At 39.8% G+C, this 15807-nt stretch overlaps 1 protein-coding gene across 1 annotated transcript in view; it reads right to left on the reverse strand.

Moving 5' to 3' along the window:
• Positions 1–15807, reverse strand: part of SLC35B4 (solute carrier family 35 member B4) — a 36901-nt gene that overhangs the window by 12909 nt on the left and 8185 nt on the right. Inside the window, exon 2 of the mRNA XM_007466569.1 lies at positions 2646–2759. Within this exon, the coding sequence (XP_007466631.1) occupies positions 2646–2759 (114 nt within the window). The remainder of the gene's footprint in view (positions 1–2645; positions 2760–15807) is intronic.

Raw genomic sequence — 15807 nt, forward strand, 5'->3', positions numbered from 1 at the left:
ACAACAGGGAGAGCCCCGCATAATAAAAAAAAAAAAAAAAAAAAAAAAAAATTAGGGCCCCTGTTTCTTGAGAATGTATGTATAGGCAAATGATAATAAAAAGCAAAAAGTAAAAGAAATCCAGGAACTCTAATCATTTAGAAAGATAAAGGGATGAACACAAAGAACAAGTTATAAATTAATTAATTAATTAAATAATTTTTAAGATGCCTTTCATACATATCAGCTTAAACCATTTAAAATGCTGTTTTTTGGTAGGTCAAAAGGGGTTGAACATCAGCAGTTTCATATGATTCAACCTAATACATTCAAAAAGGGAAAAATAATATTTGAGGTACACGGCTAAAGAATGCAGGGCAAAGGTGACTAAGTGGTTCCACATTCTTCAGGAAATGTCGGAAGTCTTTGAGCACAGATCCCCATCCTTTTCACCTTTGCACATCTGGAGAAGGTGACAGCACTGAGTCTCAAGTTATCTCCCCTGACAAGAACGAATTTTGAGTTCCTGGTGAGGTAGGGGGCTATCTGCCCTCAAAGACAGCCACACCAGGGCTAAATGAACACAGTCTGGAAAGTCTGAAGAGCTTTACAGTGAATGCAGAACACAGTAATACACACGTACAAAGTCACTGGTGAGACCTACTTCACAGCTTATAAATAACATACGACTGGTGATTTCACAAGCTTTCTTGCCCAATTTTCCTAGTTCCGTCTTGAAAAGATGCCATCTGGAGATAGAGGTCATCAAGTTCTTTCAGGATAATTAATTCCAACTATTCCACATCACTGCCTACATAGTACTGCCTAGAAATCGCTCGTGGGGTTGAGTGACATGAGCAAGATTTTGATTAGGGCTTCCCAGATAGAAAATAAAATAGGCGGCACGAATTGCACACATGGGAGCATGGTTGTTAGGGCAGGTTCGTGGGGAGCCTCCAAGGGCAGGTTAGGGAGTTCGGGCTTCACTTTGAATCTAATGGTGACCTGAGTGCATGTGGAGTGGGTGTCATGATACAATGGGAGGAAGCTGAAATGGAGCGATGAAGAGGTGATAGGCAGGAGGTCAGCCAACCAGGCTATTACTATAAAAGTCATGGCGAGAGTGAATACGTTCCTGAATTACACTAGTGGCAGCCAGAGAAGAAAGAAATAGTGGGAGGAGGAGGGAAAGGACCAGAGGAATCAAAAAATGCTGGGGTTCCTACTCTGATATAAATGCTGGTCTTGGGAGCAGAAAGTTTTATGCAGATACTAAAGCCAATGGGGAAAGGGAAAGTATTCAGAATATTCAGCATCACCTTGGGATATTTAAAAATACAATATTAGTAACAAAATTCAGCTAGATGTTCTATAGTGGGCTACTCAGGAAGGCTGCAAAATAACACCAATGAATCTTAGCCAGTCCTTGGATGCATTCACACCAGAACGTCCCTCTCAAAGGGATTAAGTGACACTATCCTACTAAATACAACTGGATGGATTACACTTTGTGTGTATGTGGTTCTTTCTTTTTCTTTTAATTTAACAACAAGGACCTATTGTACAGCACAGGGAACTCTACTCATTATTCTGTAATAACCTATACAGGAAAAGAATCTGAAAAAGAATGGATATATGTATAACTGAATCACTTTGCTGTACACCTGAAACTAATATATTGCAAATCAACTATACCCCAATATAAAATAAAAATTAAATTAAATTTAAAAAATACACTTTGAGGGCTTCCCTGGTGGTGCAGTGGTTGAGAGCCCGCCTGCCGATGCAGGGGACACAGGTTCATGCCCCGGTCCGGGAAGATCCCACATGCCGCGGAGCGGCTGGGCCCGTGAGCCATGGCCGCTGAGCCTGCGCATCCTCCGCAACGGGAGAGGCCACAACAGTGAGAGGCCCGCGTACCGCAAAAAAAAAAAAAAAAAAAAAAAAAAAAAACACTTTGATTTCAAGTCTCTCACAGCAAGAATGCTGTTTTCAATACACTGTTTGTTATAAGATCTGCCCTGTTTTCTGTTTGGCCCCATGAGTATAGTTATGCAAATTTGGACTAATGGATGGAGGTCTGGAAGCAACAATTTTACCTTAGCTTGCCGTTCATTTTCTTTTGATTGAGGTGAAAGTCACATAACATAAAATCCACCATTTTAAAGTGAACAATTCAGTGGTATTTAGTACATTTACAATGCTGTGTAACTACCACCTCTATCTCCAAAAGTCATTAGTCTTTTAAAAGTAACAACAATACCACTCTTAACATATTTGATAACTTTACCAACTAGAGGAAAATATGCATAAATGGTTAAAAATGGGTTGTCACACCAGGCCTTTGACCATATACCAGACAGACAGACAGACAGACAGACAGACAGACACACACACACACACACACACACACACACACACACACACACACATATATAGTTGCCTCCATGAGAGTTATTTTAAGTGTCGTGGCAGGAATTTTATTCTAAGAATAGGCTCCCTGCAGTGTCACAATGTATTAAATTCAGAAAATGAATTATTCTACTGATATATTTGGTACCAATCTTATAAAACGATGCCTCATATTCCTTTTGTATAGGTACCAGAAAAGCTCTTAACTTAAAAAAAAAAAAAAAAGGCTAAAAAGAGACTTCAATGTGCCATACCTTATTGGGATAGCTGGATGCTTCCTTCCCAAATCAGCTTCGAAGAGGAAGCCTTCCACAGCGATAAATAAAAATTGTGCAAATGTCACGATGTTCCCGCATCCTGGATGCTTCCTGTGTAGTGAATAATAAAAGGAAAAAAAAAAAGACACAGAAAACTGAGATAAAGAGCACTAAGAATTGTTTTATTCATAGTTCAGAATAACAGGGAAGATGGATTTCTGTTACCCATTGTCCTTCTTTATCTCAGTTTTCATATCCCACGGATCACACACACTTAGCAACAGACCCACAGAGAAGAACGTCAGCTTTCTTCCTTTACTCTTGCACAGGTATAGCAGGCCATGAGTAAGAATGATAACGCTCGTTCCTAGAACTATGATACAATTTTCCCAGTAAACTGTAGGAAGTTGGTCATAGGTTCTTGTTGAGATCCTCACTTAACCAAGAGGGCTTTAGTCCAGATCCTCATCAGCTTGGGCACAAGGCCCAAGGACAGAAACATGCTCAGATCTCCTGTAATGTTTACATATCCTCCCAACCAGGATATCTCCGAGACTGCTGTCAATCAAAGACTCCTACACAGTGTTAATGACAGGGATGTTACCTTAGACAGAATCCCCATGGGGGCAACAATGGTGGGGGCTGGGGGCGGAATCTTACTATTTTTCTAAGTATAAAGCAAGGGTTATACATACAGCACATAAGTCCATATACAGTGTACCTGCAGAGAGATGATTGGGAAAAAATGTCTACAAAGGGTCTTTGGTGGGGGCGGGGGGAGGGGCAATAATGAAGACAGGTCTGAGGAGCACTGCTGCCATCTTACTGGTCTCCACCACCCTTAACACAAATGTATCAGGGATTCAACAAACGTTCGTGGAATTCAATGGAACCTCTTCAGTGATCTACTCAAGGGTTGGGGAATCTTCCACAGTGACTGTTACGAGCAAATCTACAAGGTAGAAAAGTTCCTCTGATATCAATCCCTCTTGAGGCACTCTGTGAAAGTTAGTTACTTCAAATGTGGTTTTCTTGAGCTTGTCCTCCATGAGGCACTGCCCAATCACTGGAATAAGGACAAAGTGAGCAGTTGTCTTTGTTCTCCTGAGGCCTCCAGAGTTCCCACACTACCAATAAACGCATATTATGAAATATAGTGCCCTGTTCTGCATTTTCATGTTAACCAAAGACATTTACCCAAACCTAGTGATTAGAGGGATTTAATTGTATTATTATATATTAATATAATGCTATTTATTAAAAACAACTCCATTCTCTATTGGTGGTATTAATAGTAAACAGCAATGCCAAGGATCACATTCTTAAATACTCCCATCAGGCATAAAAATAAACAACGCCAAGCCTAAGCCATTCCCATACAGAGCTGTGCTTACCATCGGAAGCGGAACTCTTGTTCCACTTTAGGCTCTACTACCTATGAAGGTTTCCTTGAAAACTACTGCTCTATATCCAATTTCAGTGTTTTCTTTTAGCACTCCTTATGTTTGAGGGACAGGGCTAAACGTTGCAGGAATCCATAAATAATCATGTAAGACATTTCCCTCATTCTAGGAGCTAATTAAAACCATTAGCCTAAGTATGAGTGACAGGAGAGGGAACCTTAGCTCCAGATAGTTCCTAGCAAAGTGCTTTTCAACCCTGGCTAGGCTGCTCTTTAATAACGATAAGCCTAAGAAGCCTCACCCTCCCAGGTGGGGTGGGGCTCTGGATTTGAGGGCTGGGAGGTGTGTGTGTGTGTGTGTGTGTGTGTGTGTGTGTGTGTGAGAGAGAGAGACAGAGAGACAGAGAGACAGAGAGAGACAGAGACATAGGGTTGAGAGCCAGTCCACAGTGCTTAAAAGCACACAATGATATGCAGGACATCCAGCTATGCTGCTAACCTTATGACAGTAGAAGTTTATTACCCTAAGTTTAGTTTGCTTATCTTTAAAATGGGAACAGTATTAGGGCCTATCTCATTGGTTTATTGTAGAGTAAATAAGCCAGTGTCTGAAACACACTTAACAGGGGGAAAAAGGCAAAAACTAAAACACTAGGATACCTTCAATCTAAGTATAGGAACCCTTTTAAAGACATTTATGTTGAGCAATTTTTCTCACCTGTAAAATAGAAGTGATGTGTTTTTAACGTCATAGTGAGGATTCAATGAGAAAATATACATAAATCGCCAAGCACAAGACTTAGTCCAAAAAGAGCTCATAATACTACTTGTTTTCCCTTCCATTTTCTCTTTCCTGAAAGCTTAGGACAATTCAATTAAAGAGTAATTATCAAGAACCTATTGTGTGTGCAGGTAGGTGCTGGCTGAGAGGGAGCTGCCAACTGAATGAGACCTGATCCCTACCAAACACGGAATATAAGACAGTAGGAACCCAGTGCTCTGTGGGGATTGTTAGAGGACCGTTCTATTCATCTTCACATCACCAATCTCTGGGCACCGAGTCTGGCTTTCACCCAAGCAAATGAATGAATGTGGGATGCCTCACTTTAAGCAAACATGATCTAGAATAAGAGGACTGTATGAAAGTTAAAAATAAACTATTTCAAAAAATGATTCTCTTTTAAAGTGTATTCTTCATAGGATGTTGTAAAAGGCATCATAATAGGATCGTATCAAGGTGGCAGAGGAGTAGGACACGGAGCTCACCTTCTCCCACAAATGCATCAAAAATACATCTACATGTGGAACAATTTTCACAGAATATCTACTGAACGCTGGCAGAAGACCTCAGACTCCCAAAAGGGCAAGAAAATCTCCACATAACTGAGTAGGGCAAAAGAAAAAAGGAGAGAAAGGAATCCAGATGGGATCTGCACCCCTTTTGGGGAGCTGTGAAGGAGGAAAGGTTCCTGCACCCGGGGAAGTCCCCTCACTGGCAGCAAAATCATCTGGGACAGAGAGGGAGCTTCAGAGCCTCAGAGGAGAGTGCAGCACCCTGTTTGCAGAGAGAGACCTGCATAGAAGGTCAGTGCTGCCAGCACTCCCCAGCTTGGGTCACTTGTCCACTGGGGAGAGTCGGGGCTGGGTGCTGAGGCTCAGGCTTCGGAGGTCAGACCCCGGGGAGAGGACTGGGCTTGGCTGTGTGGAGACAGCCAGCACACGCTGAGGAAAAAGACAGCAAATATCCAAACCAAAAACCGCCCTCACGCCAAAAAAAGTTAAACCCACACAAGCTACGCAGGGACACTCCCGCATATAAATAGCCCTCCAAGACTACAGTAGATAATTGTTTCTCCTAAACTCACACAGTAAGAGAAATACAAGCAAAATGAAGAAGCAGAGGAACTACTCCCAGTTAAAAGACCAAGAGAATTCCCCTGAAGGAACAATGAAACAGACCTCATCAGTCTAATAGACACCAAGCTCAAAAAACAGGTAATGAGGGCTTCCCTGGTGGCGCAGTGCTTGAGAGTCCGCCTGCCGATGCAGGAGACGCGGGTTCGTGCCCCGTTTCGGGAAGATCCCACATGCCGCGGAGCGGCTGGGCCCGTGAGCCATGGCCACTGAGCCTGCGCGTCCGGAGCCTGTGCTCCGCAAATGGGAGAGGCCACGACAGCGAGAGGCCCGCATAACGCAAGAAAAAAAAAAAAAAAAAAAAAAAACAGGTAATGAAAATACTGAAAGAATTAAGGCTATTGACAGAAATGCAAATTACTGTAAAAAGGAACTAGAAACTATAAGGAGGAGCCAAGAAAAATTTAAAAATTCGTTTGCCAAGACAAAAGCTGAGGTAAAGGCAATGAATAGAATGAATAATACAGAAGAAATAAGTGATGTGGAAGATAGAATAATGGAAATTACCCAAGCAAAACAGCAGACAGAAAGCCAAAAGAAAAAATGAAAGCAATAAAAGAGACCTGTGGGATAATATAAAGCATGCCAATCTACATATAATAGGGATTCCAGAAGGAGAAGAAAGAGAAAAGGAGGTCAAAAATGTATTTGAAGAAATTATGGCTAAAAGCTTCCAAAACCTAAAGAAGGAAACAGATATCCACATACAGGAAGCACAGAGGGTCCCAAACAAGATGAACCCAAAGAGACCTTCACCAAGACATATAATAAAAATGACCAAAGTTAAAGAGAGGATTCTAAAGACAGCAAGAGAAAAACAAAGAGTTAATTACAAGGGAACCCCCATAAGGCTATCAGCTGATTTCTCTACAGAAAACACTGAGGGCCAGAAGGGAGTAGCAAAATATATTCAAAGTCTTGAAAGGGAAAGATCTGCAGCCCAGAGATTATCATTTAGAATAGGAGGAGAAATAAAGAATTTCTCAGACAAGCAACAACTAAAAGAATACAGCAATTCTAAAGCTATCCTAAAAGACATATTGAAAGGTCTGCTCTAAATAGAAAAGAAGCAAGAAGATACAGGAAGGAGGAAATCATAACTGGAAAGTAAATCACTTAGCCAGTATACAGATCAAAAAGAAAAAACAAAACCTACTTGTGAAAGTGATGATAAACACAAGGAACAGCAAAAGGATAAACATGAAGATGTAAAAAAGATGTCAAAACCATAAAATATGGGGAAGGAGGGTAAGAAAATGCAGATTCTTTTTTTTTTTTAGAATATGCTTGAGCCTATACGACTATCCATCTAAAGCAAGCAGATACAGGAAAGGGGGTTAACATACTTGAATAACAGGGCAACCACAAATCAAAAACACAACAGATTCACAAAAACCAAAAAGAACACAAGCATAAAAGGAAATCATCAAACCACAAAAACAAAGAAGATACAAAGAATCAACTGGAAAACAAAATTTAAAATGGCAATAAATACATATGTATCAATAATTACCTTAAATGTCAATGAACTGAATGCTCCAATCAAAACACACAGAGTGGCAGACTGGATTAAATAAACAAGAGCCTACAATATGCTGCCTACAAGAGACCCACCTTAGGGCAAAGGACACACATGGATTGAAAGTAAGGCGATGGAAAAAGATATTTCATGCAAACGGAAATGACAAGAAAGCAGGAGTTGCAATACTCATATCAGACAAAATAGACTAAAGCAAAAGCTATAAAAAAAGATAAAGAGGGACGCTATATAATGATAAAAGGATCAATACAAGAAAGGGATTTTACACTTGTCAACATATTTGTACCTAATATAGGAGCACCCAAATACATAAAACAAATACTAATAGACATAAAGGGAGAAACTGATGGGAATACAATAATAGTAGGAGACTTTAACACCTTGCTCACATCAATGGAGAGAGATGCTAAATGATACAACAGAACAGTTATATTTAATTGATATTTGCAGGACTTTACATCCAAAAAAAAAACCCAGAACACACATTCTTTTCAAGTGCACATGGAACATTCTCTAGGAATGACCACATACTAGGGCACAAGACTCACCACAACAAATTTAAGAGTATAGAAATTATTTCAAGCATCTTCTCTGACCACAGCAGTATGAAACTAGAAATCAACCACAGGAAAAGAACTGAGGAAGAATTAAAAAAACGATTACATGGGGACTAAACAACATGCTACTAAAAAAACCAATGGGTCAACAAGGAAATCAAAAAGGAAATTAAAAATTGCCTTGATACAAATGACAATGAAAACACAACCGTACAAAATCTATGGGATGCAGCAAAAGCAGTTCTTAGAGGGAAGTTCATAGCAATACAGGCCTTCCTCAAAAAATAAGAAAAATTTCAAATAAACAATCTAACCTACCACCTAAAAGAATCAGAAGAACAAACAAAACCTAAAGTCAGCAGAAGGAAGGAAATAATAAAGATTGGGGAGGAAATAAATAAGACAGAGATTAAAAAGACAATAGAAAAAAAAAATCAATAAAACCAAGAGCTACTTCTTTGAAAGGGTAAACAAAACTGACAAATCTCTGGCCAGGCTCACCAAGAAGAAAAGAGAGAGAACCCAAATAAACAAAATAATAAATGAAAAAGGAGAAAGCTCAAGTGATACCAAAGAAATACAAAAAAACATAAGAGAATACTATAAACAATTATATGCCAACAAATTTGACAACCTAGAAGAAATGGACAACTTTCTAGCAACATACAGCCCACCAAACTGAATCAAGAAGAAATACATAATTTGAACAGACCAATCACTAGAAGTGAAATAGAATCTGCAATTTAAAAATACGCCCATGGGGCTTCCCCGGTGGCGCAGTGGTTTAGAGTCCACCTGCCAATGCAGGGGACACAGGTTCATGCCCCGGTCCGGGAAGATCCCACATGCCATGGAGAGGCTGGGCCCGTGAGCCATGTCTGCTGAGCCTGCGTGTCCAGAGCCTGTGCTCCGCAATGGGAGAGGCCACAACAGTGAGAGGCCCGCGTACCACAAAAAAAAATAAAATAAATTTAAAAAATAAAATAAAATAAAAATACGCCCTACAGGGACTTCCCTGGTGGCCCAGTGGTTAAGACTTTACCTTCCAATGCAGAGGGTGTGGGTTCAATCCCTGATCAGGGAGCTAAGATCCCACATGCCTCATGGCCAAGAAACCAAAACATAAAACAGAAAGAAATATTGTAATGAATTCAATAAGACTATAAAAATGGTCCATATCAAAAAAACCCAAAAAACTCCCTACAAACAAAAGTCCAGAACCAGATGGCTTCACAGGCAAATTCTACCAAACATACAAAGAACTTATACTGATCGTTCTCAGACTCTTCCAAAGGATTGAAGAGGAGGGAACACTCCCACAGACATTTTATGAAGCCACCATCACCCTGATATCAAAACCAAAGATACCACCAAAAAAAGAAAATTACAGGCCAATGTCTTTGATGAATATAGATGCAAAAATTCTCAACAAAATATTAGCAAATTGATTCCAACAACACATAAAAAAGATCATACACCACAACCAAGTGGGATTCATCCCAAGTTCACAAAGATGGTTCAACATAGGCAAATCAATCAATGTAATACACCACATTAACAAAAGAAAAGTCAAAAACCAAATAATCATCTCAACAGATGCAGAAAAAGCATTTGACAAAATTCAACATCCATTCATGATAAAAACTCTTACCAAAGTGGGTATAGAAGGAACATATCTCAACATAATAAAAGCCATTTATGACAAACCCACAGCCAATATAATACTCAATGGTGAAAAGCTGAAAGCCTTCCTGCTAAAATCTGGAACAAGACAAGAATGTCCATTCTCACCACTTCTATTCAACACAGTATTGGAAGTCTTAACCACAGCAACCAGACAAGAAAAAGAAATAAAATGTATTCAAATTGGAAGGAAAGAGGTAAAATTATCACTATATGCAGATGACATTGTACTATATATAGAAAACCTTAAGGACTCCACACAAAAACTACTAGATCTAATAAATGAATTCAACAAAGTAGCAGGATACAAGATTAACATTCAGAAATCAGTTGCATTTCTTTATGCTAACAATAAAATATCAGAAAGGGAATGTAAAAAAGCAATACCTTTCAAAAATCACACACACACACAAAACCCCTAGAAATAAAACTGACCAAGGAGGTGAAAGACTTATACGCTGAGAACTATAAAACATTAATAAAGGGACTTCACTGGTGGCACAGTGGTTGAGAATCTGCCTGCCAGTGGAGGGGACATGGGTTCGATCCCTGGTCCAGGAAGATCCCACATGCACCGGAGCAACTAAGCCTGTCCGCCACAACTACCGAGCCTGCACTCTAGAGCCCTCAAGCCACAACTACTGAGCCCACGTGCCACAACTACTGAAGCCCATGTGCCTAGAGCCCGTGCTCCGCTACAAGAGAAGCCACTGCAATGAGAAGCCCACACACCACAAAAAAGAGTAGCCCCTGCTCGCTGCAACTAGAGAAAGCCCACGTGCAGCAATGAAGAACCAACACAGCCAAAAAAAAAAAGACTTAAACATAAGACATGACACCATAAAATTCTTAGAAGAGAGCATAGGCAAATCATTCTCTGTAATATATCATACCAATGTTTTCGTAGGTTAGTCTCCCAAGGCAACAGAAGTAAAAACAAAACAAATGGGACCTAATCAAACTTGCAAGCTTTTGCATAGCAGAGGAAACCATAAAAGCAAAACAAAACAAAACAAAACAATGAAAAGACAACCTATGGAATGGGAAAAAATATCTGCAAATTATGTAACTGACAAGGGCTTAATCTCCAAAGTATACAAACAGCTCATACAACTGAACAACAACAAAAAAACAAACAACCCAATCAAAAAATGGGCAGAAGACCTTAATAGACAATTCTCCAAAGAAGACATACACATGGCCAGTAGGCACATGAAAAGCTGCTCAACATCACTAATTATTAGAGAAATGCAAATCAAAACTACAATGAGGTACCACCTCACACTGCTCAGAACGGCCATCGTTAAAAAGTCTACCAATAACAAATGCTGGAGAGGGTGTAGAGAAAAGGGAACCCCCTACACTGTTGCTGGGAACGTAAATTGGTGCAGCCACTATAGAAAACAGTATGGAAGTTCCTCAGAAAACTAAAAACAGAATTACCATATGATCCAGCAATCCCACTCCTGGGCAAATACCTGGACAAAATTATAATTCAAAAAGATACATGCGTAGGACCTGTGAAGAAGGGGAGAGGCAGCATACAGAAAGGAGGGCCTCTGGAGTGTGGCGTTACAGAGTTTGCAGAGCACACTGGACACAGCACAATATTAGAATATCTGCAAAGGAACTCAAGAGAGTGATCAACATTAATGTGTCAGAAGATCGGAGGAAGAACCAAGATGGCGGAGTAGAAGGACATGTTCTCACTCTCTCTTGCGAGAACACCAGAATCACAACTAGCTGCTGGACAATCATCGATAGGAAGACACTGGAACCCACCAAAAAAGATACCTCACATCCAAAGACAAAGGAGAAGCCACAATGAGATGGTAGGAGGGGAGCAATCACAGTAAAATCAAATCCCATAACTGGTGGCTGGGTGAATCACAGACTGGTGAACACTTATACCACAGAAGTCCACCCACTGGAGTGAAGGTTCTGAGCCCCACGTCAGGCTTCCCAACCTGGGGATCCGGCAACAGGAGGAAAAATTCCTACAGAATCAGACTTTGAAGCCTAGTGGGAATTGATTGCAGGACTCCAACAGGATTGGGGGAAACAGAGAACCCACTCTTGGAGGGCACACACAGAGTAGTGTGCACATTGGGACCCAGGGGAAGGAGCAGTGACCCCAGGGGAGACTGAACCAGATCTACCTGCTAGTGTTGAAAGGTCTCCTGCAGAGGCAGGGGGTGGCTCTGTTTCACTGTGGGGACAAGGACACTGGCAACAGAGTACTGGGAAGTAATCCTTGGCATGAGCCCTCCCAGAGTCTGTCATTAGCCCCACCAAAGAGCCCAGGTAGGCTCCAGTGAGCCCTCCCAGAGTCTGTCATTAGCCCCACCAAAGAGCCCAGGTAGGCTCCAGTGTTGGGGTGCCTCAGGCCAAACAACAAACAGGAAGGGAACCCAGCCCCACCCATCAACAGTCAAGTGGATTAAAGTTTTACTGAGCTCTGCCCACCAGAGCAACAGTCAGCTCTACCCACCACCAGTCCCTCCCATCATGCTTCTTAGATAACCTCATCCACCAGAGGGCAGACAGCAGAAGCAAGAAGAATTACAATCCTGCAGCCTGTGGAACGAAAACCACATTCACAGAAAGATACACAAGATGAAAAGGCAGAGGGCTATACACCAGATGAAGGGACAAGATAAAACCCCAGAAAAACAACTAAATGAAGTGGAGATAGGCAACCTTCCACAAAAAGAATTCAGAATAACGATAGTGAAGATGATCCAGGACCTTGGAAAAAGAATGGAGGCAAAGATCGAGAAGATGCAAGAAATGTTTAACAAAGACCTAGAAAAATTAAAGAACAAACAAACAGAGATAAACAATACAATAACTGAAATGAAAACTACACTAGAAGGAATCAATAGCAGAATAACTGAGGCAGAAGAATGGATAAGTGACCTGGAAGGCAGAATGGTGGAATTCATTGCAGTGGAACAGACTAAAGAAAAAAGAATGAAAAGAAATGAACAGACCTCTGGGACAACATTAAACATAACAACATTAGCATTATAGGGGTCCCAGAAGGAGAAGAGAGAGAGAAAGGACCAAAAAATTGGTCAAAAATTTCACTAACATGGGAAAGGAAATAGCCACCCAAGTACAGGAAGCACAGTGAGTCCCATACAGGATAAAGCCAAGGAGAAACACGCCAAGACACACAGGAATCAAATTGGCAAAAATTAAAGACAAAGAAAAATTATTGAAAGCAGCAAGGGACAAACGACAAATAACATACAAGGGAACTCCCATGAGGTTAACAGCTGATTTCTCAGCAGAAACTCTACAAGCCAGAAGGGAGAGGCATGATACACTTAAAGTGATGTAAGGGAAGAAACTACAACCAAGATTACTCTACCCAGCAAGGATCTCATTCAGATTCGATGGAGAAATCAAAAGCTTTACAGACAAGCAAAAGCTAAGAGAATTTGGTACCACCAAACCAGCTCTACAACAAGAGCTAAAGAAACTTCTCTAAGTCGGAAACACAAGAGAAGTAAAGGACCTACAAAAACAAACAGAAAACAATTAATGGTCAAAGGAACATACATACTGATAATTACCTTTAACGTGAATGGATTAAATGTTCAAACCAAAAGACACAGGCTTGCTGAATGGATACAAAAACAAGTACCATATATATGCTGCCTACAAGAGACCTACTTCAGACCTAGAGACACATACAGACTGAAAGTGAGGGGATGGAAAAAGATATTCCATGCAAATGGAAATCAAAAGAAAGCTGGAGTAGCTATAATCATATCAGGTAAAATAGACATTAAAATGAAGAATGTTAAAAGAGACAAGGAAGGACACTACATAATGATCAAGGGATCAATCCAAGAAGAAGATATAACAATTATAAATATATATGCACCCAACAGAGGAGCACCTCAATACATAAGGAAACTGCTAACAGCTATAAAAGAGGAAACCGACAGTAACACAATAATAGTGGGGGACTTTCACACCTCACTTACACCAATGGACAGAAGACCCAAAATGAAAATAAATAAGGAAACAGAAGTTTTCAATGACACAACAGACCAGATAGATTTAATTGATATTTATAGCACATTGCATCCAAAAACAGCAGATTACACTTTCTTCTCAAGTGTGCACAGAACATTCTCCAGGATAGATCACATCTTGGGTCACAAATCAAGCCTTGGTAAATTTAAGAAAATTGAAATCATATCAAGTATCTTTTCTGACCACAATGCTATGAGATTACATATGAATTACACGAAAAAAAACGTAAAAAAACACAATCACATGGTGGCTAAAAAATATGCTACTAAATAACCAAGAGATCACTGAAGAAATCAAAGAGGAAATAAAAAAATCCCTAGAGACAAATGACAATGAAAACACGATGATCCAAAATCTATGGGAAGCAGCAAAAGCAGTTCTAAGGGTGACGTTTATAGCTATACAAGCCTACCTCAAGAAACAAGAAAAATCTCAAGTAAACAATCTAACCTGACACCTAAAGGAACTAGAGAAAGAAGAACACACAAAACCCAAAGTTAGCAGAAGGAAAGAAATCATAAAGATCAAAGCAGAAATGAATGAAATAGCAACAAAGAAAACAACAGCAAAGATCAATAAAACTAAAAGCTGGTTCTTTGAGAAGATAAACAAAGTTGATAAACCATTAGCCAGACTCATCAAGAAAAAGAGGGAGGACTCATATCAATAAAATTAGAAATGAAAAAGGAGAAGTCACAACAGACACCGCAGAAATACAAAGCATCCTAAGAGACTACTACAGGCCACTCTATGCCAATAAAATGGAAACTTGGAAGAAATGGACAATTTCTTAGAAAGGTATAACCTCCCAAGACTGAACCAGGAAGAAATAGAAAATATGAACAGACCAATCACAAGTAATGAAATTGAAACTGTGATTAAAAATCTTCCAAGAAACAAAAGTCCAGGACCAGATGGCTTCACAGGTGAATTCTATCAAACACTTAGAAAAGAGCTAACATCTATCCTTCTCAAACTCTTCCAAAAAAATGCAGAGGAAGGAACACTCCCAAACTCATTCTATGAGGCCACCATCACCCTGATACCAAAACCAGACAAAGTTACTACAAAAAAAGAAAATTACAGACCAATATCACCGATGAATATAGATGCAAAAATCCTCAACAAAATACCAGCAAACAGAATCCAACAACACATTAAAAGGATCATACACCATGATCAAGTGGGATTTATCCCAGGGATGCAAGGATTCTTCAATATATGCAAATCAATCAATGTGATACACCATATTAACAAATGGAAAAATAAAAACCATATGATCATCTCAATAGATGCAGAAAAGCTTCTGACAAAATTCAACACCCATTTATAATAAAAACTCTCCAGAAAGTGGGCATAGAGGGAACCTACTTCAACATAATAAAGGCCATATATGACAAACCCACAGCAAACATCATTCTCAACGGTGAAAAACTGAAAGCGTTTCCTCTAAGATCAGGAACAAGACAAGGATGTCCACTCCCACCACTATTATTCAACATAGTTTTGGAAGTCCTAGCCACAGCAATCAGAGAAGAAAAAGAAATAAAAGAATACAAATTGGAAAAGAAGTAGTAAAACTGTCACTGTCTGCAGATGACATGATACTATACATAGAGAATCCTACAGGTGCCACCAGAAAACTATTAGAGCTAATCAATGAATTTGGTAAAGTAGCAGGATACAAAATTAATGCACAGAAATCTCTTGCATTCCTATACACTAATGATGAAAAATCTGAAAGAGAAATTATGGAAACACTCCCATTTACCACTGCAACAAAAAGAATAAAATACCTAGGAATAAACCTACCTAGGGAGACAAAAGACCTGTGTGCAGAAAACTATAAGACACTGATGAAAGAAATTGAAGATGATACCAACAGATAGAGAGATATACCATGTTCTTGGACTGGAAGAATCAATATTGTGAAAATGACTCTACTACCCAAAGCCATCTACAGATTCAATGTTATCCCTATCAAATTACCAATGGCATTTTTTACAGAACTAG

The sequence above is a fragment of the Lipotes vexillifer genome, unplaced genomic scaffold (genome assembly GCF_000442215.2).
Source record: "Lipotes vexillifer unplaced genomic scaffold, Lipotes_vexillifer_v1.1 scaffold71, whole genome shotgun sequence".
NCBI lineage: Eukaryota > Metazoa > Chordata > Mammalia > Artiodactyla > Lipotidae > Lipotes > Lipotes vexillifer.